Genomic DNA, 23,722 nt, shown 5'->3' on the forward strand with positions numbered 1-23,722 from the left:
GAACAGGTGATCTTCGTGGCACATCTGCATGAATAATGTAGCTCTATTTTTGTATTCTCGCGAGATTTCAGAGTTTCTGGCGGGGTTAGCGCGCGAAGGAAGGAAGGAAGGAAGGAAGGGAGGGAGGGAGCGAGCAGCAGCAGGGAAGTGATTAGTGTCAGGACAGGCACACGGGAGAGTCCTAAAGTTACCCGAAACAGGAGACGAAGTCCTGAAGGACTGCTAAATTCCAGGACGTTTTTTGGTGCTGTTAGTGCGAATTAACCTTGTAGGAGGTGAAAGGGTGCTGCAGCACGTCGTGTTTCGGCTGACTGTGCACTTGTTTTTCACACTCGCTACATTTCGGCTGCACGAGACTGAGGCGGCTGCGGAGTTAAAGCAGAAGTTTGCGCGTGCCCGCGGGCTTTAGCTCTGCAGGAATGTCGCAGAAAGAAAGAGCCACGTTTTACCGACAGGAGGTGAATAAGACGGTTTGGGAGGTCCCGGTGCGCTATCAGAACCTCTCTCCAGTCGGCTCTGGTGCATACGGATCTGTCTGGTAAATGTTTTATTTTGGCTTATCCTCAAGGGCAGGAAAGAAGAGTGCTCCATTCATTCCTGCAGGCCTTCGCGTGTAGCTTGGCTAGCTAACTTGGCTAGCAATCGGACAGACAAGTATGTTTTAGTGCTGGCAGATGCTAGAGTTCAGTTTCTGTGAACAGATGAGATGTCTGAGATTGTTGTTTCAGAAGGCTACTTTGTTGATTACATGTTTTGCTCTATTACTGACTTAAGTAACAATCCATTGCACGCTGTGATCAGTTACATGACATATAGTATCGTGTAGTCACCAAATTCTGTTATAATCCCACTTCCTTGTCTCATCTGGCTGTGATCACCTGATCCTTTTGAGTTGTGTCACCCTGTTGATTGCTGTGATGATTCATACTTGTTTTCACTCGGCTTTACTTGAGTTTGGGCAAATATTCAGCACTGATTGCGAGTAGAGTACATGGCTACACCTTGATCTAAATTTAGATGCCTGTATGATTTAACTATCCAGACAGGCACTGAAAAATCTCCATTCTTGATCTCAAATGCTTTTTGTTTTGGAAAAAGTTTCTAAGTTCTCATGCTATCATTTAAATATCATCCACATACTCTGATACCAGGTTTGCATCAGGTTATCAAGCTGATCAAACAGCTAGTTGATTCATTTTTTTCTAATAAAGTTGTGCAACATTATTGCGTATTGGCAGTGTCCTCACTCTTATGTTTACTGATAAGTGTCTTTTAATGAAAACAGGCATGCCCTAATTGTTTGAACACCACAACACATTTGCTAGATAACTCTGTTCCCCAGGTAGACAGCGTGTGCTTATGTGTGCCAAAGAAGAATGTTAGGTGCTTGTTGCTAGGCAACAATGTCACCTGGGTTATATTTCATGGACCTTTACATCACCCACCATTAACCTTATGTAACTGGATCTCTGAAGAACAGACAGGGTTGGGTCAGAGTAGCTTGCCTTTTTTTTTTTTTTTTTTAATCTCTACAGTCCATGAGATATAAAGTCTTAACTCTGTGGTGATGCAAAATGTTAATGTCAAATCTGCTGCTACCTGTTTGTAACTTATTATTATTCAAATATAAAAATTTATAAAACAAATCACGATGTCTGCAATATCTCAGAGAAGTGTGTTGTCCATATACCCGCTGGTCACTTGAAAAGTAGGAACACCTGTACCCCTGCTCATTCATGCGGTTTTTCAGTTAACCGATCACATCCCTGGTCATCTTACAATCCACAACTTCTCAGACAGTACGTTTACAACAATAATCCGATATTTACCCGATTAAGACAATACTCTGATTAAGAAACTACCATGTGAACAGTCAGTATGTTTACATGGACAGCAGTAATCTAATTATTGACCTTATTCTGAATAAGACAATATTGTGGTTAAGATGTTTACATGAGATGATTTTAGAATATTCCTTTCATGTTCCCCTTTTACATGTTATAGTACATAGATTGATTAACGGTGCATGCCATTACGTCCCCACACCACGCTGTCTGACGTTCCCTCCAGAACGTATTTCACATATCAACATACAGTTCGTCTTCGTTATGGTACTGTATACAGTTTTGGGTGTTTCATTTTTAATTTTACAACAGCTTTAAATGAAGTTAATTATTTGTCATGCTATACGTGCAAATAGACGACTGCTTGAAGCCATGGGCTGCATCTGAAACCACATACTTACCTACTATATAGTAGCTGAAATGCGTGTATTTAACTTACTATATAGGAGGTAATTACATGGTTTAGGACGCAGCCATGCTTTCTTGTTTGCCGTCAAACGGTTGAGCACTGCCGTGTGTGTACGTGTTCTGTCACAAAATGCGGTGATAACACCCACAAGATGTTAATAGTGTGATTAAGACGTTTATATGTCTGTAATGCACTTCAGTAATGTGACTAAAATAGGAATACTCCACATGCCTTAAGTTGATTTGATTTTAGTTCGAGTATGACTTTAGCTGGATTAAGGTACCCAGAAATCGCTGTTTAATGGTAGTTTCTTAATCAGAGTATCGTCTTAATTGGGTTAATTTCGGAATATTGTTGTCCATGTAAACATACTGACTTTCAGTGAGCCCGCGCCTACTGTAGCCTCAGATTCCTTCAGCTGGCTAACAGGTGTGAAACTCTGTGGTCTTCTGCTGTCATAGCCTCAAGGTTTGATATGTCATGTGTTCTGAGATGCTTTTCTGCCCACTACGGTTGTAAAAAGTGGTTATTTGAGTTATCATTGCCTTCCTGTCAGCACAACCCAGTATGACCATTCTCGTCTGATCTCTCTCAACAAGCCATTTTCCTGAGCAGGTGTACCGGTGTTCCTATTAAACATTACATCAGACTTTTACCACATTTTTGACGGGAAAGGTTTGAGCAATACTTCCAACCTGTCGCTGTTCATACCTCTAATGTCTGTCATCACTAGCTCTAGGCTCAGTGTTACAATAAGAGTGACTACTTAGAATTTATGGCAGTTCTTGCTTCTAACTCAGTGGAACAGGATTATTATGAAATTCGTATCAACATCACTGATGTATTACAGTAAATGTATTAAAAGGAAGACAATTTTTTTATTACTTCAATGTCATGGCTTTGTCTTTTCCAGCTCAGCGGTTGATGAGAAGACAGGTTTGAAGATTGCTGTGAAAAAACTCTCAAGGCCATTCCAGTCCATTATCCATGCCAAAAGAACCTACAGAGAATTGCGGCTTCTCAAGCACATGAAACATGAGAACGTAAGTGTGGATGTTGCATCAGTGGCTCTCAGCTTGTTAAACCTCAGAACTCGTGTCCGTTATCATTCGAATCTTAGTCTCCTTTATCATTTAAATTTAAAATCGAAACAAAATTTACCTATATTATTGTAATCTATTCCACAATATACAGTCCATACAGGATTTCAGAGTTTTTTTGTTTTTTTTGTGATTGTTGTGGCCAAAAATGCTCCATTTTGCCTCAGATTTTTTCCAAATTTATGATGCAATTTGCAGCGATTTTTGTGCTTTTTTTGTTATTTATTAAAAAAAAATATTTACAGGATACTCCTTGAATTGGTGAATTTGCAATTGCATGAAATTGTTTTACATGGTCTTTCACAGCCATGTATGTTGTAAATGCGACCTTTTTAGCTGTTTGACACACGTGAATCGCAGAGGACTTTGGCTGAATGTGCATCATGATGATGTCACATGTCTCGTCTTTTCCAAATCTGCTGGAAAATCTGCTGTAATTTTGAAACGTTGCGAGCTCCTGCGAATATCGTGGAGTTTCCTTGATTTTTTTTCTTTCATTTCTGTTATCGCAAAATCCTGGAGGGACTGAATATAAATCTAAAAGACCATGAAAGTGCTGTAACAAACTGCTGGGTGTCTTGAGTGTATTTTATTAAGCTGAATTTATTTAGCGGCCTTCTTTTAACATTAGACTACCAGTGAAAAGTAATTTGGAGTTTGGAGTTCCCTTCTATTGCAAATGAAAACTGCACAGTTCTGTGAAGTTCTGTAAACTTGTAAAACTACAGCTAATATTTTCGACAGGGCCCAGTGGTAATATGCGTGCATGTGTGCGTGCATTTTCTTTCTTTTTTTTTTTTCTTTTATTTTGGTGAGACCCTCCAGTTGCGAACCATTGTGCTAGATTTACCAAACCAAAGTCCTGTATTCACAGTTCCTCTGAACACTTTGTGCTAGTCCGTCACTTTACTTCTTGTTCCCTTTTCTCTTTTCCTTCTTCTTTATCATGCTTGTATGTTGTGAAAGTATGTTTTGAGAAGCAAATGTGTTTGTGGCCTTACTTGGAACAATAATGACCAAAAGCCATTTAATATCGCATTTTTAATATTTAAAAAGATCAGAGTACAATCAAATTCTCCTGCGCCTGTGTTTCTTGTACAAATGCTACACTGGTGCCATGTATTTTGATCAAAACAGTTTTAAGATCAGCTGGCAAGCAAACCTTTTGTTGCTTCCTGTTTTGCTTTGAGATTGTGTTGTTCATGCCAACAGCGTACGAGTTGACCCCGTTTTTTAATTGTTCTGTTTATGTCTTTCAGTCGCAGTCATTGTTTCAGGTGCATTGTAGGCAGGGCAGCGATGCTCGATGAGCTGTCCACACTCTTATCGATCTGCATTCCTGACAGAAACGTCAGAAGTTATGCTCGGCTGTCTTGCAGCGTGAGCAGTTTGACTTGTTTCCTCAAAGTCATGAACTGATTTTGTGGGTCTGTGCATGTCAGTAATAATAACATTAACAGAAGAGAAGATGATTTGTGCACAGACCGCATGGACACCACATTGGTTGAGCTCCGACAGCAACATACAGTACTGTGCAAAGATTGTAAACACCTTATTTAATTTTTTAATACAACTCATGTCTCACAGAAAAGCAGTTGTATGTTGTTAAAGAAAACAAAATATTAAGTAATGGACCAACTTTCAAACAACTTTCACAGCCAAGATTTGCAAAAGAGCCGCATTTGAAAATCCTACCAGCTGATTTCCTTATAAAACTGTGTGCTTAAAAGAACTGGGCTAAATATCGATTTGATCAAGTTTGTTGCTGTTTCCTGCTTTGTAGAATCATTTTATATAAGTAGAAACTTTTCACTACTTTTCAAGGCATCTTTGCACAGCACTGTATGTGTCTGTTTGACATATTTCATCATCCTAATATGATGGGAAGAAAATGTTGGCCGAAGCGTGTTTTTATAACCTGAGCCAAGTTTGAGTAATGCTATCTTATCCACTCGCTTTGACAGATCTACAAAGCGTAAAGGGAAGAAAGACTTCTTAACTCTTGTCACCCAAGCCCCCCATAAGAATGACTATAGGGGCACTGGTTCATGAACATGGTGACCGTGCATGTCACTGTGTGTAAATCGAACAATGTGAGCATATAATTTGGTCGTGCACAACAGGCATTTTCAATGTGTAGTGTTTGTATGACATTTGAAATCTTGTATAGTGTGTGTCTTGCTTTAATGGATACAGAAACTGGACAATAAACAGCCCCTCCAATATTTTAGCGATTGCAGAAATGAACGCAAATTCAAAGAAACGCTGCAGTATTCGCAGGAGCTTGCAATTTTTCGAAATCACCACAGGTTTGGGCTAAGACGAGTTGTGTGACATCACAATGCACATTCAGCTGAAGCCCTCTTTGATTCATGTGCGCTGAACATGAGCACAGCTAAAAGGTCTCATTTACCAACAAACATCACTGTGAAAGACAAAACAATTTTGTGCAACTGCAGTTTTGCCAATTCAGGTAGTTTTCCGCAAAAATAAAGCATAAAAATCTCTGCAAATAGCAAATAAAAAAAGACGCAACAAAATTAAGCATTGTAGTCTGCAACAATCACAAACAAACTCCACGAAGTCCTGTACAGATTGAATAAAGAATCTTAATAATGCTTCTTGTTTTTCCAGGTAATAGGCCTGCTGGATGTTTTCACACCTTCCACCAGTCTGGAGGAGTTCAACGATGTGTAAGTGATGCTCAGATACAGTCTTCTTTCTTTAGCAATAAGTAATGATTGACATTACACACATTTTGTGGACACTGATGTTCGTATGTGTCATTTAACTTATATTTATAGATCATTTCTCACACCTGTACAGCTTTACTATGAGATGCAATGCTATGTTCTTCAATTATTATCAAGAAATATTTCATGAAATTACCTCATTTGTTATTAAGTGGGGTACAGTTTATTTTTCAGACATCTCCCAATATAATCAATATTTTCCTGTTTGGTTCCCTGATGGACTAGTGGCTAGCATGTGGTGCTCTCACTGCTGAGGCCCGGGTTCGATTCCTGGTCAGGGAGCCAACCCGAGCCACTGGAGATTTACACGAGCTAGTGAACTCTCAGTGCTGGTCCCAAGCTCAGAAAATGAGGAGGGTTGGATCAGGAAGGGCATCCAGCATAAAATTTGTGCCAGAATTAAAAAATGCTGATGAATATCCAATGTGGCGCAGCCAAAGTGGGAAAGGAAATCAGAATTTTCCTTTTCCAGTATTTTTTTTTTAATTGAGGGGAGAAAAGCTATGTGAACTAAATCTGATGCCATAGTAGTAAAAACTCCTTGCTTTCTACAGATGCATAAAGCGATTCTTCCCTTGCTGTTTTAAATGTCTTAAATTTGTGTGCTGTTCTTGGTAAATCTTGACATTTTTTAAAAAATGTTTTTCTTATGTGCGGATCGTAATCACAAGCAAAGTTATCATAGTTTAAAATTAAAATGTGGAAAATTGAATTTAAAGATTATAGTTCACTGAAAGACACCAAACTAATTTAAGATGTAGTAATAATAATAATAATACAAATAAATGACAATGAAATGCTTTGTTTTTGTTTTTGCAGCCTTTTTTTTTTTGTTAAACTTGCTCCTTATCTACCTAACAGGGTCTCCACAGTAAGCCTGTTTAATAAAAACATTTAAATTTGTACATTGTTATGGGGGTGTATGTATGTATGTGTGTGTGTATGTGTGTATGTGTGTGTGTGTATATATGTATATATATATATATATATATATATATATATATATATATATATATATAATATATAAAATGTGTGTATATATATGTGTATGTGTGTATGTATATATGTATATATATATATATATATATTTTTTTTTTTTAATTTTTATTAAATTTTGTTTTTATAATAGGAGTGTCAAAGTATGTGATGGGCTGAAAAAGTCAGTTTTGGTTGTTGCTTAGTGACTTTGATTTTTATAGCTACAGCATTAATGCAGATTAATTTTCCCCTCACATTAGATGTTACTACTGCTTGTGATCCCTAAAGTTCTTGGTGTCTCAAAGGGCAGGGGCTCATGCTTTCACCCCTTAATCCTGGTTGATGATGGGGCATCTTGACCATGACAGGCTCCAGACAGGCCTGAGAAAAGTGATGCTGTGCAGTTTATATATATATATATATATATATATATATATATATATATATATATATATATATATATATATATATATATATATATATACTTCAATATTAGGAACCCTATTATGATAGTTGTTTATAGTATATTTATAAATTCTTATATCAGCATGTACTACAAGGCGAAAGTTTGTGGACAACTAACCATCACACTCAAATGTGCTTGTTGAACATGCTATTCCAGATTTAGTAATTAAGTAAGTAAAATTTATTTATATAGCACGTTTCACACAGCGAAGCTGACCAAAGTGCTGAACAGAGTACGGAAAGTAAAATAGAAAACGGAATAAAACCAAGTAAAGATAGACAATAGTAAAAATTTGATTAAAACACCTGGGAGAAGAGATATGTTTTAGGCCTATTTGAAAAAGTGGTAATTGAAGGTGCAATGCCAGTGGCAATTGATGCCATAAATGAGGGGCAGCAAAATTGAGGGGCAGCAAAATCGAGGGACATGCAAATTAAACCTATCAGAAGATTTTGGAAGTCTGTTAGATAAATGTGGTGTAAGAAGATCTTTGAGATAGGACGGAGCTTGATCATTAAGCGTTTTAAAGACAAACAGAATCTTAAACTGAATCCTACAATGGACCGGGAGCCAATGGAGCGATGCTGAAATTGGGGTGGTATGATCATATTTCTTTGCCCTGGTCAACAGCCTTGCAGCTGCATTCTGAACCATCTGGAGACGAGCAAGAGATGACTGAGGAAGACCCGAGTACAATGAATTACAATAATCTAAGCGCGATGTGATAAAAGCATGCATAACCTCCTCCAAATCTTGGAAAGACAAAAATGGTTTAATTTTAGAAATAATCCGTAGTTGATAAAAACTATTCTTAACAACCGAATTTATTTGCTTGGTTCAGCATAATTCTGAGTCCAGGATGATACCAAGGTTCCTAACCTGGGAAGAAATTGAGGGGAAATGGTTACGAAGCTCATTTGTGAGACCACCTCTCAATCTCAGGAGACCAAAACCAGTTATTTCGGTTTTGTCTTCATTAATTTGGAGGAAGTTATTTGTTAACCATTTTTTAATGTCGTCCAGACAGTCCAACAATGGCTGAATGGAGTCACCAGCTTTCAACGGTATGTACAACTGGGTATCATCAGCATATAAATGAAAAGAGACATTGTGTGTTCTAATAATATTCCCCAATGGACGCATATATAAGTTAAAAAGAAATGGGCCCAGAATGGAGCCTTGAGGTACACCACTAATAATAGGAGCGGAAGATGAGGAGAAATTACCCAACGCTTCCGAAAAAGACCTGTCCTTAAGCTATGAGCTGAACCATTGTAGGGAGGTACCCTTGACACCAAACAGATGCTCTAAGCACCAAAGAAGTATGTTAGGGTCCAAGTATATTATTATCTTTGCTGTTGTTATAACCTTCACTCTTCGGGGATGGCTTTCCACTAGATTTTGGAATGTGGTTGAGGGGGTTTGTGCTCATTCAGCCACAATGTGAGTTTGGGCACTGATGTTGGGTGAGGAGGCCTGGGGTGCAGTCGGCGTTCTGGTTCATCCCAAAGGGTTTCACTGGGGTTGAGGCTGGGGTTTAATGGGGTTGAGGCCAGGGCTCTGTGCAGGTCAGTCCAGTTCTTCCACTCCAACCTTGGCCAACCACTCCAACCATGGAGGTCAATTTGTGCACAGCAACATTGTCATGCTGGAATGGGTTCGAGGCTTTGTAGTTCCAGTGAAATTGTAATGCTACAGCACATGGACATCTTATACAATTGTATCCTTGTGGCAACAGTTTGGAGAAGACCCCCATACGGGTATGATAGTCAGGTGTCCACAAACTTTTGGCCGTATGGTGTATCTTTAGCATATCTTATCATATTTTAAGCTTGTCTTAATAAATGTCTTGCCAGGCTTTCACATTTTTCAGGCTTTCTCACATTTTAGAGGCAATTACTTGAGCATTTCAATTAATGTTCTTATAGTTAAGAGCAGGTATGAACACACTACCTGAGCCAGTCAGCACCATGCAAAGTGGCTTGACCTGAACTTTGCAATGTAAAATTTGGCTGAATTCTTATCTACTCATTATCCGTGTGTCAGTTTTCATGAACAGCGCACTATAGTCTTTGCCATATCCTTGGTGATTGATATTCTTGACGTCAAAGCCAAGTATAGAGAAAACTATTCAAGGCTCAGAAGGTTTGCATTTTAAAATGTAAAAACTGAAACGGTGCTATAGAGTTTTGGTCCAGATGGTTCTTGTTGCGACAGTCATTCAAAATTAGCACGTGATGATGTAAGGGCCACATCGAAACAACTAGCTAGATGTGCCGTGAGTGTTGCTGGGGACGGCAGTTCAAGAAAGGGCTTGACTTGCTATGGTGTCTGCTGCTGCCAAAAATATGCATGTTTGGATTCACTTCACTTAGTGAAGGCACACACATGTACCACTTGTCCCTTTTACACTGATTTATCTGTACTGGTGGGAAAAAATTTGATTTACAGTGGGGGGGGACATGACTCTTCTCATTAATACCACTGAACCTGACCAATGAGCTGTAGCGTGAGCTGTAGCGTGAGCTGTAGCGTGAGTGCGTGTGCGTTTGTGTGTGTGTGCACATTATGTGTAAGCTGATTATATATGATGAGATTCTTTGTGTGTGGATGTATGTGTTTGTTGGTGGAGTGTGCATTTTTATCTCTGAGGCTTTGTGTGTGTGTTGGTGTATCACAGAGAGGGCAGCATTATTACTTTTGTGTTTGTTTGTTTATTGTTTTAGATACCATTTGTGCAGAGGGTGTGGAAAATCTCTCTGTTGGCTTAAGCAGAATTTATTTTAAGCTTTTCTATGTAGTGCCAGCAAGGTTCTGTTTTATATAATGCCACGGACTGCGCATGTCATCTGTTAGGGGGTGAATTATCTGTTGAACAGTGTGAATCATCTGTTAGGGGATTGTGGTTAGCATTAACTCTGTGAACAACGGAAACTGAGTTGAGTTACTGGGAGGTAATTACCAAAGCAAGCATTGGACTCTCCACTGCACCGTAATTAAGTCTGCATAGGCAGTGTTGAGTTCAGTGTGGCGCCTCCATGTGTGGGAGTTAATGGCAGTAGCCACGATAATACCAGCTGCTGACTCATGTTTCTGCAGCAGTTTCAGATGTGTTTTTTTGGTTTTTTTTTTTCTTTTTTTTCCCCTCAGATATTTGTACTGGCACTGTTGATTTCAAAGTGTTATTTGATGCATCTCGTCTCACGCATAGTCACAAATACGTCTGGTGACTGATCGTTGTCTTGTTTAATCCTCTGTGCATGCTCAATTATCAATGATCAGAAAATTTCCATGTTCCTGGCCAAAGTTCTATCGCACGTCTTTAAAAGCTAGATGTTATCTTATGTGTGGGAGATTTTATGTTGGTCACTTGGATGAAGTCCAGAGTATGACCACATACTCTTCTGTGATTGGCAGGTACCTGGTGACTCACCTGATGGGTGCAGACCTAAATAATATAGTGAAATGTCAGAAGCTGACTGATGACCATGTGCAGTTCCTTATCTACCAGATCCTTCGAGGGCTTAAGGTGAAGCAATGTGCACAAGATAGGTTGTGAGAGTAAATAAATTCATGTTTAGAAATTTTCTGATGTATTCTGAATATTGCTATATGTGTGTTTCTTTTGTCTTCTGTGTTGCAGTACATCCATTCAGCAGACATCATTCACAGAGTAAGTAATTTTATATTTCTAGATTTACAGGGAAAAGGCATAAAGTATTTCTTTAAGCCTCGAACAGACTACAACCCCTGGCAACAAAAATTATGGAATCACCACAATTGGAGGATGTTCACTTGGATTTTTTATTTATTTTTTACTTTGTAGCAAATAAACAAATCACAGATATGATACAAAACAATTTTGTTTAATAGCTGAACATTCTGGCTTTGTGAAACATACCTCAAGTTAAATTAAATTATTTAAATTAATGGCATATTTGTTTTCTAGATCAGATAGAGGAAAAAAAAATATAGAATCACTCAATATTGAGGAAAAATGATGGAATCATCTTGTAATATGCATTTCTAAAACAAATACCAGCACAAGTCTAAAAATGCCAATTAGTCTGCAGTGAAAAGAGAGTGCTTACAGACCTTAAAAAATGCTTACCGACCTAATCCGTTCACGATAACTACTTTTCGTCGGGCAGTATATATCGTCCAAGAAATAATTGCGATAAACAATATTATTGTCATTATAAGACCATTTTATGCTCCTGATTATATAATGATAATATAATAGCATAATAATGCAAATACACCCTTTCAAAGAACAAAGAACTTTTCATTCTTAAGAATATTTAGACATTAGAATTTTTCAATAATACTTTTGAAATTATTCTCTCTATTCCTAAGGACCTGAAGCCCAGTAATTTGGCTGTGAATGAAGATTGTGAGCTTAAGGTACGTCCGCTGTTTTCATAATATTCCCAGGCATGAACCAGAACTTTGAGGTGAAGTTGGTCTAGCACTTTGCTATACCTAGTCAGGAAATAAGGAAATCTTTTCTTCCTGTCTCAAATTGGTGTTTCCTCTGTAATACTGAAATGTAACTCTGAATTCCTCTGGTCTTTCTCTCTCTCTCTCCCTCTCTATTACAGATCCTTGATTTTGGCCTGGCACGGCATACGGATGATGAAATGACAGGATATGTGGCCACCAGGTGGTACCGTGCTCCTGAAATCATGCTTAACTGGATGCACTACAACATGACAGGTAGTGAAGGATTATCTTGCATGTGTAGTACAATTTCTCAGGGCATTTAAATATGATGAAATTATTGTATAATAATTTAATTTATTATTGTATAATAATTATTGAATTACTGAGGGGGAAAAAAATTACACGATTATTTTAGAACTTTTAAAAGCACAAACTACTTTACTTTAATACCTATCGCTGTAACATTAGAACATTTGGTCCACTGCATATTTCAAACTGCACCATTTGATTAAATATAGATTTTCTTCATTTAAGAAATGCATGTCTATTTCCCTCCTTTCATCATTCTTATGCCAGCTGTCCCCTCACAATTGAAATGACAATTGGCTTTTGAGGCTGGTTTATACTTCTGTGTTGAAGTGTATTTGAGTTGCAAGGCAGAGAGATTTCTGAGTAAGTGCAGTGCAGTCCTTCAAAACCCTTTAGATGAAATTAGTTGAGGCAGGGAGGTGTATCCAGTTGTGTACCAGATTGTGTGACAGATGTTGTGAAGGGCTTTGAAGTAATACTGCCAATAAATTTTTACTCTGGCTGCAGATTAAAGCCTTAATCTGAATGATTGAACTTTGGCTTTAAACCCTGGCACAAAATGCTTGCTCCCAAGCTCCCAAGTTTTATTGTCGTCTTTTTGGGTTGTTCATTTGTCCATGCATCCATCTGAGATTCTCTTTGGTGCCGTATCTCAAGAACGAGCTGTTGAATGTCTGTAGGATTTGCATGGACTTATGACTGTAACCAGCAGATGAACTGATTAGATTTTGGAATTGATCCAAGCAGGGTCAAGGTCACAGCAAGGTCAGATGTCTGAAATAATAGTTTTTCTTCAATAGATTCCTTCCTGTTTGAAGTGTAGTTTGAGGGTATTTAAGGAATACAAACTGAACGACTAGATGAGGATTGTCGAGTTCTACTCTCTGTGTGTGTGTGTGTGTGTGTGTGTGTGTGTGTGTGTGTATATTGTGCAAAAGTCTTAGGTGCATGCAAAGAAATGCTGTAGAGCAAAAATGCGTTCAAAAATAATTAAATTTAAAAACCCAGCAGTCAGGGCGTAGGAGCGATTTTGAACCTATGGGGGAACACTGACATGCTAAAAAAAACACTTAAAAGCTCATTTATAATGACTTTTGGGTACAGAATGTACTATTTAGTGTGGTTGTAAGAGGGTACTTGCAGTGACAGAAGATGAGACTGGGGAGGGGAGATTATAAAGACTCAGGAGCACAGTCCGAGATACGGACTGTCATATAATTAGAACAAAAACTACTACATACCATAAAGTGCATAATATACTTTATTTGATAAAGGACGTTTTCCAGAATCACGACAGAAAATGAAAACACAGTGTCTCCAACTCGTAGATCCTCACACAATGGCCCCTCCGTCCCAAACATCCAACGTAGTGTGAACTTACAAGCTCGTCCTCCTCAGTCTTTTCTACTCCTGTGACCTGCTGTTCATCCTCCTTTGTCCTCTTCCTCTTAAAATATTGTAGGATGCTCATCTCTGGGTGAACATTTTGACTAAAGTTACCATTAAATCGTTTATGGACACGTAGCAATGGCACATACATGCAATTTTGGTGTGCTAGCTAGTTTGCAAACTTGTGCATATTTGACTGTTTCATAGGCAAAATAATTATTTTGACAACAAAATTGTCGATCAAAACCAGCAAACAATCAGTAATTTCATGCGCTACCTCAAATAGAAAGTGGTAAATCATCTATACATTAGTGTGCTCAAGAGTGTCTGAATGCTGTGTTGTAACCGCCCTCACATTTTTTTTTTCCACGGATGGTCACGGAATGTTCGAGTCATCTCCAAATGAATCCTTTCCGAAACCTAGATTTTGAAATGTATAATGGCTTTATTATGTTTTTTCACCTGAAAAGTGTCTCTTATGTAATATGCTGCTTTCTTTACTGGCATACAAACTTTTTTCTGTAACATTTCATTTTGTGCTGGAAAATTAATGTTTGGAAATCTAAAATGTTTTTGTACTGACTCGATAATGTAGAAGTCATAAAATTAGAATGTATAAGAAAGTTAGTACAAAAAAAAAATAAGGTGCCTAAGACTTTTGCACGGTACTGCATGTGTGTGTAAATTGCATGGTATTGATGATTTTGGGGGGGGCGTGGTGGCTTAGTGGTTAGCACATTTGCCTCGTACTTCTGGGGTTGGGGGTTTGAATCCCACCCCCATTCTGTATGCGCATGTTCTCCCTGTGCTTCACGGTTTCCTCCAGGTACTCCGGTTTTCTCCCCCAGTCCAAAGACATGCACTGTAGGCTGTTTGGCATTTCCAAATTGTCCATAGTGTGTGCGTGCGCACGCGATTGTGGCCTGCGATGGGTTGCCACCCCATCCAGGGTGTCCCCCGCTTTGTGCCCCTGAGTCCCTTGTGTAAGATAAGTGGTATGGAAAATGGATGGATGGTATTGATGATTTAGTTAGTAGTATTATTGCATCCATTACTTTGCTCCTTCTCCATTCATATAGTGAAACAAAAGTTTAATTTAGTTAATTTGTGGTTTTAGTAATTTAAGTTATTTTTCTGTCACTACTGGGCACATTCATGTTCCATGTAAATATGAAGACAGACACCTATGCAACTGCCAGTGCACATTGCCCTGATGTGTTCACAAATATGCAAACACAGAAGTATAAGCCATGCAGGCAGATTTTTGATGCAAAATCTGTTCTTTAGTGTCAACTTAAGTTTCAGATCCATCGTTCATGTCAAAGAGCTTTAAGATCTGATTAGAGTAGTGGAACATAAGCTTAATGTTCTGCTGATGTGTTTTTGCCTGGCTTTATTTTTCCAGTGGATATTTGGTCTGTTGGCTGCATTATGGCTGAGCTGCTGACGGGGAGAACGCTATTCCCTGGCACCGACCGTATCCTTCAACCTTCTATATACATGCAGCTAAACAATGGAGCATTTGGCTTATGCTTGTTTGAACTTGCTGGCTTATATGTGTATAAATATGAATATTTCTTAGTTTTAAGTCTTTCCCTAGGCTATTGTGCGGTCGGTATGTTGCAGTACAGGAGTGAATGTCTTCATATACTGTTTTAGCCTCACCGTGTGGCTCTTCACCGCAAGGAGTGCTAATAAGGAAATGTGATCCATACTTCTGAGAAAGCAACGAGCAGCCTTGCAAAGAATGCCATGCCTCTCCTGGTCCTGCTATCCCACATTCTCTTCCTTTCTCTGGTGTCAGTGTAATGATTAATGCTCTTGATTTACCATTACCCTACCACATTTTTGTCCCACACATGTCTCGACTACTTCTTAATACCACTAATGACTGAACCTCTTAATTCAGTTAGCTCTGTGGTAGGCTGAACACACCTGGGCTTGTTCTTTTTGCTCTGGGCAAGCCTTTGCTATTTTTACTGATTAGATCATGCAGTGCTATCCACAAATATGGCTGTGCTTAAAATATACATTTTGTAGTATAGTAAAATGAAACCCGTAGCTCTTCACATGGAAAAAGAGTAATGGTTGGAACATTTTGTTTGTTTGTTTATTTCTTTCTTTATTTTTGTCTAGCCTGTTTTTTTATTTGGCATGGCATATTATTATTTTTGGTTTAGTATTTTAAACTAAAACACCTATTTTACATGTGTTTACCAGTTTTATAATTCTTTGACCTGCACATTGTATGTTCACTAATATGAAATTTCTGTTTTCATTTTTCACAGTACCAGCAATTTTTTTTTATTTAAAAAAAAAAATTTATTTGATTTATTTATTTATTATTATTTTTAAGGAAAATTCCTGAATTCCTGGGAACCCTTCTCTGGGTTTTTCGTTGCGTTTCTTAAATGCCCCAATGTTAATGTTTAGTACAAATGGAGACAGTGTTGGGTTTTTTTTTTCTTTTCTTTTTCCTTCTTCTTTCTTTCCTAGCAGCTACATTTTGCAGCTTGTCAGATCCTGTCCATGGAAATGCCAGTGATGACAGCTGCATGGTCATGGCCATGAGGCTGTGTGGCAGCAGTGTCTCTGCTTTGCCTCTGTTTTTCCTTTATGTTCCAATGTAGACATTGACCAGCTGAAACTTATCATGCTGCTCGTTGGAACTCCAGGACCTGAGCTGTTGACGAAAATGTCATCAGAATCTGTGAGTGTAATGTTTGGAGGATGCTACACTGTATGCTTTGCCACACGAAGCTAATTTGGTGCGTTTCTAAACTGTACACTGATTTTATTACTTTTTTTTTGGGATTTCACCAACAAAGAGACCTTTTCCTGCAGCATGCTTTCACATTCTTGCATAATCTGTTGTACAGCTTCCATACATAGCCTTCCATGTTTTTCTGCTTAGATCTACCTAATGGTATGCAATACATTTTTCACAGATATGAAATCTATATATGTATGAATTGATTATTGTGCAAAACTTTGTAGTGGCTATTTTAATGTCTCTTAATTGGGAAAATAGTGAAGGCTATGTACAGAGCATAATGTATACCAGTAGTATTGTACTACATGCTTTACTAATTTTTTCAAGATGTAAACTGTGGTGATTTTTAAACCGGATAATTGGCTTGATTGTGATTTGTAATGAATTAATGAACAAAATGTTGATTTTAGCTTTGCTGGTGCCGGCTGTGTTTTCTCTGGGAATGACCATAATGCACAATTTCAAGTCGAGAGAGTTGTTCTTTGCAGCATTGTGTGTCCCATATGTGCATGTCAAACCTCTGTGTTGCTTTCTGTCTCTTCTTTCCATTCTTCTCTCCTAAATAGGAGACAAACAAAAGCAGGTAATTTGTAAAACGTGTCTGCTATAAGCCCTTGACCTGGCTGTCATAGATATAAACCAGCTACAGCAGATAATGCGGCTGACAGGAACTCCCCCTGCCTCTCTAATAAGCAGGATGCCTAGCCATGAGGTGAGCTTTCTGTGGCCCCTGCCCCCAAGTACAATATCTTTACAATTCATGTTTTTTTTTTGTTTGTTTGTTTTGTTTTTTTTGGGTGCATAGGCCTGCTCATGCTCATAAGGCTGTATTGCTTATACTTCTTGGGGTCACTACATTGGCAGCGGTTGTAGAGAGGAAAAAACATTTTCATATAAGTGCAATCATTCACTGTGATGGTGAAAGTGCACTAGAAAGAGCGACGGCATAGAATACCATTATTAGTTTACTCCATATTGAGGTAATCCTTGATGTTGCCCCAAAACCATCCCTTAACATGAAAATCCACTGATTCTGAAACATAGCATGTGTTGTGGAGGGTTTGTGCTTTTTCACACTTTCTTGTTGTGACTGGTCTTATTCTGAATCTAAGCTCTTTGCTCTGTATTAACTGGTGTGCATTGAAAATGGAAGCCGTGTATGTGCCATCCCAAAGCCTGCTGTATTCTAAGGAGAATCTTGCATTAATTATGCAGTGCTGCATACTAATAAACAATTTCCTGAGACACAGTATTCATTGAAATGTTGTTGTTTTTTTTTGGGGGGGGGGGGGGGGGGTCTCGTACAAGCATCCAATCATACATCTTAAGAGAGTGTATGGAGATTGAGATGAAAACTCTACCACTTTCTAACATGCATTTAAATTAATTTGTCTGAGATCATAAAATTCAACAATTGTTAGGAAGCAAGTTGGCCCTGAAATGATTCGTCTTAGTCTTTTTCCTTGCTTTTTTCCACCTCTGTTTGCAGATTCTCTCGCGTTTAATGCAGCTTTTTGCGCCCTAATCTGGTCTGTTTAGAAAGTCTGACTGCAAGTATAAATAGCTTAGACAGAATCATCTTTGCGTAAATCTTACGATTTCCCTAATGCTTACCCTTAAATAATCAACCCTTTTCTTTTTTACAGGCCAGGAATTACATTCATTCTCTGCCACAAATGCCTAAAAGGAATTTTGCTGATGTATTTATTGGGGCCAATCCACAGGGTAAGAGAAACTTACCAGTATGCATCAGTGACTATGGAGTTTCCTGTCATATTAATTTAAATATGTATTACTATTTATTCAATGGTATTCAAAATCTACAACAATATTTAAGCATCACTATGAAATTATTCTTTTAATATCAGAATCAGTGATATTAAAACATGTATATGGCATACTGATGCGTCCTACTAGATCAGTGCATCCTTTGCATGTATATTTATCAGGTTTTTTTTTAATGGCATGTATGAACAGATTTATTACTCTGTGTACCTTACAACACAAGCGATTTATATTATGTGCTACTTAAAAAGCAAATTTTCATCGTTGCTATACACTGTTGATTGGGGTTTCTGTACTGTCACAGCCGTGGACCTCCTCGAGAAGATGCTGGTTTTGGATACAGACAAGAGAATAACTGCAGCTGACGCTCTGGCTCATCCATACTTTGCCCAGTATCATGACCCAGATGATGAACCAGAAGCAGAGCCTTATGACCAGAGCTTTGAGAGTCGGGAACTAGAGATTGAGGAGTGGAAACGTGAGTCGTGACTGCAGGTTGAAGTGATTTACTTGAGGGTGTGGGGTTTTGTAACATTTAAGGTTTGAAACAGCATCTGCTTCTAAATGTGTGTGCAAATTTATAGCATTTCTTTGAACTCGGCCCTTGTTGTCTAACAGTGTGTATGCATGAATCTGTGTTGAAAAGTTTGTATACATGCCAGGTTACACAAAATGAGCATAGATTTATGTGTATATTTTTGCAAAGCGCCTAGCAGAGAAAAACAAAGCTGCAGTGAACATTGACATTAAATTACACTGAATGAAAGTAATTGTCATATACAAACAATGGCATTAAAGGCTAGCAGTCAGTGTGTTAATGTTTATTTGGAGGATTGCAGTTAGATAGTGTGGTTTCAGGGACCAGACAGGTTATTTATTTATTTATTTATTTATTTTTATTTTTTTGGCCGAAAGCTTAGATTGGCTTATAGCAGACACCAGTTCCCAAACTGATAGATTTGTGTCAGCTTGAGACCTAAATTCTGGAGGGAAATGAGGTGTACAGGTACCTGTGCATGTCCACGACCTTTCAGTCATATGATGTTTTGGCTACATGCACATTTCTGAGAGAAATTGAGCATATAGTGTAGAGGTCGGGAACCTTTTCAGCTGGCAGAGCCATAAAAGCAAAAAAGAAAAATTATGATTATTTTTCCTTGAAGATCCAGAGAAATTTTTTTTTTTCTGTCATTTTTCATGTCTTCTTATTATAGTTATTATCTTTACTATTATTGCATAATTAGAAAAAGTGGCAATGTAATAAAGGCCATTTAACTTTTTGCATGTTCTTGACCTAACAGCCTGCACTTCAGCCAATAGGCCGGTAGGTGGCACTTGGCCTTCATTTAACCAACTATGATAATTTCATCAAATGGCAAATCAATATAAGATGCAGTACATAAGTAAGAGTAAAGTGAACATTACTTATCATTAATGCGACTTCCACAAACGTAAATTTGTATGTCCATTCGGACCGGAAAGAACGATACTTGCCTTTTTTATTTTTTTTATTTCACCTTTTGTTAAAATATTGAAGACAGACTGGCTATGTAGTTTTCAGCCAATTTATGAATTAGACCCGGAAATTAATGCTTTGCTCCACATTGTCCAATGAAATTTGAGCTTGTTGTGACACAGGTTGGTGTCAGACAGGCATTAGTTATGAGTTATGTAATATTTTAGAATATGTAGGGTTTTAATTGAATTTACCCATTAGCCTTCGTGAATTTTTTCCCCCCCTGCCATTGAGCCATAGGCAATCACTGAAAGAGCCATATGTTCCCGACCCCTGATATAGTTGGTATTTCATAACCATCATAGAGTACGATTATGCATGCAACGTTGGAGTTTGATTTCTAATATGCCCAGATTTAACCACTTCCCCTATTGCAAATGTGAAACAGGACTTCCACGAAATCACTTGCTTTCCTTATGCCAATGGATTTACTATTTCATGAACATGATGCACATTTCTTAAAGTTCATAGAATTTTAATTAAGAAATAAGAAACACAAAAAAAATTAAACAGTACACAAAGTCTTTTCCTTTTTTGGCACAAGTCCTTTTCTTAGAAACCTTTGAAAGTGACGCCTACATTCCAGATATGGTTAATTGTGGGTGTGTCTACAGTTTGAGTACATTTCAGTGCTCAGTTAAATATAAACAATGAACAGCTGGTGTGTATTGAGCTTCACTGCTTACACTTGTGCAGATGATATCCCAGTTTTATTGCAAATACAAGACTTTTCAGTGTTACACGTAAGACTCAATTTAGATCTATTTCTACACAATGTTGGTGAACGTAGGCACAGGATTACTTAATATTGCTTTATATGTGTAACTGGGTCTGGAGAATGCTTCTGCAGCTTAGGCCGTAACACTTCGTTCTTCATCCCTCATCCCTGTACAGGTTTGACATATGAGGAAGTCATCAGTTTCGAGCCACCTGCCTTTGATGTGGATGAAATGGAATCATGAGAATCATACAGGACGGGAACTTCAGCAGTCTTTCAACTTTGTTTGTTAGCACTGTAATGTTTTGCAGTTCTCTAACCAGACCGACAGTATGATTTTTTTTTTTTAAGTGCCTGCCACTTTATTTTCTTTGTTCTAGTCTTTTTAAAAAATGTTTTGTATATTAAAAAAATGGCATCTACTGAAATGGGGAGCAAAACACATTATGGCAGAAAAAGGGATAGATTTCATGAGCGTTATACATAAGTGGGGTCTCCAGTAGAATTGAGTAGCATTTGAGCTAACCCCCTGCCATGTTTCCATTCATTTGTCAGGCAAATGAACAGACATGTTAACATTTTCAAGCTCACACACACTTGCATAAAAACATCTGACCCGGCAACAAAGCTTTATGCTCATTACGTTATGTCCCAACCCGGCAACTTTACAGTTCAGGGGATTGAGAATTACAAAAACTATTAACACTGGAAATGTCGTGGTTCTTATTTGTAAATCGGAATTTCATCCAAAGGCAACACAACTTTGGTATCAGTGATATGACCAAAAATTTTTTTTTTTCAATAAAATAGTGTTTCTATTGCTATTTATAGTGTTATAATCTACATAGAAAAAAAATACTCCTGCCACCAATGTCTTATCTGACATTTCCTCAATAACATTTTCTGAGAATTAAACTAGCTGGCTAGACCCCTGACTGATAGGTTTTAAATAAGGTTTCATTTTTAGATATAAAATATTTCCATTTAATTCTCTGCTAGTAGAATTATATTTTAGAACAAGGTACTGAGATCTGTGACACATGTAACTAAACTCATGTTTTGTTGAACAGTATGTGCATTAACTTACAGTTAGAAACTTTGCTAGAGACATTTGGCAATCCCGGGGAGTCCCCTGTATAATTCCCAGAAATATTTGTTGAAAAAATATTTTGATGTGTGCCATTTAGTTTAACTTTGAGAAACTAGGGTGACTCTGCCATTATTTGGAAGACTATTGGCACCAGTGACAAGGTTCTTCTTGTAATCTTTTTCATCATCTGTATATTTTATGGTGTGTTCACCATTCTGAGCTGTCACCGTGTGCAGGACTGTGTGAGAGAGAAGTGGAGAGATTGTGACTGCATGATGTGAATGGGGTTTTTCCTCTTTTGTTTTTGAGCTGTCATTTGAGAAGTTATGAAATGAATGTCAATATTGTACCAGTGTGAGATATTTATATACTGCAGAGGTAATATTTACTGGAGTGGCTGCTTCTGTCTGCTTTTTCCCTACATTAGACTGTAGAGATTATAATCAAATAAGCAAAGTTTATTAAAGAAAATAAAGGCAGATATTTTTCAGAGATAAGGGGTTTCATTTGTCAAGTGTGACCAAAACATTTCATGTATAGTGGAGCAAGATGGTATTGGTTAATAGTTGTTTTTATTTGGTTTATATTTACAGGTATAATGTGTTAATTTGATAGTTATATCAGATGTAGATAATACAAATCAAAGCTATAATGAAAGTAGTTTTTAGTTGTTATTGAAAACAATTTGTTTTGATTGTTGCACAAATTACACAATTATAGTTTATGGGGGAGTACAGAGAACATGTTAACATAATCAACATGTCATGTTAACATTTCAAACAAATTATGCACAATAAACAGCACGATTCCATAAAAAGGGCAGATACATGGATCAGCCATAACATTAAAAATATCTGCCTAATATTGTGTAGGTCCCCCTTGTGCTGCCAAAATAGCTCTGACCTTTCATGGCATGGACTCCTGAAGACCTCTGAAGGTGTGCTGTTGTATCTGGCACCAAGATGTTAGCAGCAGATCCTCCAAGTCCTGTAAGTTGTGAAGTGGGGCTTCTATGCATCGGACTTGTTTGTCCAGCACATCCACAGATGCTTGACTGGGTGAGATCTGGGGAATTCGGAGACCAAGTCAACACCTTGAACTCATGTTGCCATGTTCCTCAAACCATTCCTGAACAATTTTTGCAGTGTGGCAGTGCGCATTATTCAGCTGAAAGAGGTCACTGCCATTAGGGAATACTGTTGCCATGAAGGGGTGTACTTGGTCTGCAACAATGTTTAGGAAGGTGGTACGTGTCAAAGTAACATCCACATTAATGCCAGGACCATTGCCCAGATTATCACACTGCCTCCACCGGCTTGTCTTCTTCCCACAGTGCATCCAAGTGCCATCTCTTCCGCAGGTAAGTGATGCGCACACACACCCGGCCATCCAAATGATGTAAAAGAAAACATGATTCATCAGACCAGGCCACCTTCTTCCATTGCTGCTTGGTCCAGTTTTGACGCTCACATGACCATTGTAAGTGCTTTTGGTGGTGGACAGGGGTCAGCATGGACACAAGACCTGTTGTTTTGGAGATGCTCTGAGCCAGTTGTCTGGCCATCACAATTTGGCCCTTGTCAGTGTTGCTCAGATCTTTATGCTTGCCCATTTTTCCTGCTTCCAACATATCAACTTCTAGAAGGGATTGTTCACTTGTTGCCCAAAATATCCCACCCCTTGACAGGTGCCATTGTAATGAGATAATCAATGTTATTCACTTCACCTGTCGTTGTTTTTAAATATTATAGGTACATCTCAGAAAATTAGAATATGGTGGAAAAGTTCACTTTTTTTCTGTAATATAATTCAAAAAGTGGAACTTTGATATATATCCTATAATATTTCAAGCCTTTTTTGTTTTAATCTTGATGATTACAGTTTACAGCTCATGGAAATAAATAATCCAATATCTCAAAATATTAGAATAAAGAATTTATAATACAGAAATTCTGACCTGAGAAGAGCTCTAATCAGCTAATTAACTCAAAACACCTGGAAAGGTTGCCTGAGCCTTTAATCTCTCTCTCTGGTTCAGTACACAACCACAATCATGGGGAAGATGAAAGTAAATTTTGCATTTCATTTGGAAATCAAGGTCCCAGAGTCTGGAGGAAGAGTGGAGAGGCATAGAATTCAAGTTGCTTGA

At 38.0% G+C, this 23,722-nt stretch overlaps 1 protein-coding gene across 2 annotated transcripts; it reads left to right on the forward strand.

Annotated features, from left to right (window-relative positions):
• Nucleotides 1-110: 110 nt before the first annotated feature.
• Nucleotides 111-22,070, forward strand: mapk14a (mitogen-activated protein kinase 14a). Of its 2 annotated transcripts, none has more exons than XM_053625131.1 (12): nt 111-538; nt 3,167-3,296; nt 5,988-6,046; nt 10,968-11,079; nt 11,194-11,223; nt 11,907-11,954; nt 12,152-12,266; nt 15,097-15,168; nt 17,097-17,176; nt 18,111-18,189; nt 18,554-18,727; nt 20,660-22,070. In XM_053625131.1, exons 1-12 carry the CDS (start codon nt 420-422, stop codon nt 20,725-20,727), a joined length of 1,086 nt encoding a protein of 361 aa, XP_053481106.1. In that variant the 5' UTR covers nt 111-419; the 3' UTR covers nt 20,728-22,070. The 2 variants fall into 2 exon arrangements, with proteins under 2 accessions (XP_053481106.1, XP_053481105.1); XM_053625130.1 differs by lacking the exon at nt 17,097-17,176 and adding an exon at nt 16,322-16,401 and having other exon boundaries at nt 113-538.
• The last annotated feature ends 1,652 nt before the right edge of the window (nt 22,071-23,722 follow it).

The sequence above is a fragment of the Ictalurus furcatus genome, chromosome 5 (genome assembly GCF_023375685.1).
Source record: "Ictalurus furcatus strain D&B chromosome 5, Billie_1.0, whole genome shotgun sequence".
Taxonomy (NCBI): domain Eukaryota; kingdom Metazoa; phylum Chordata; class Actinopteri; order Siluriformes; family Ictaluridae; genus Ictalurus; species Ictalurus furcatus.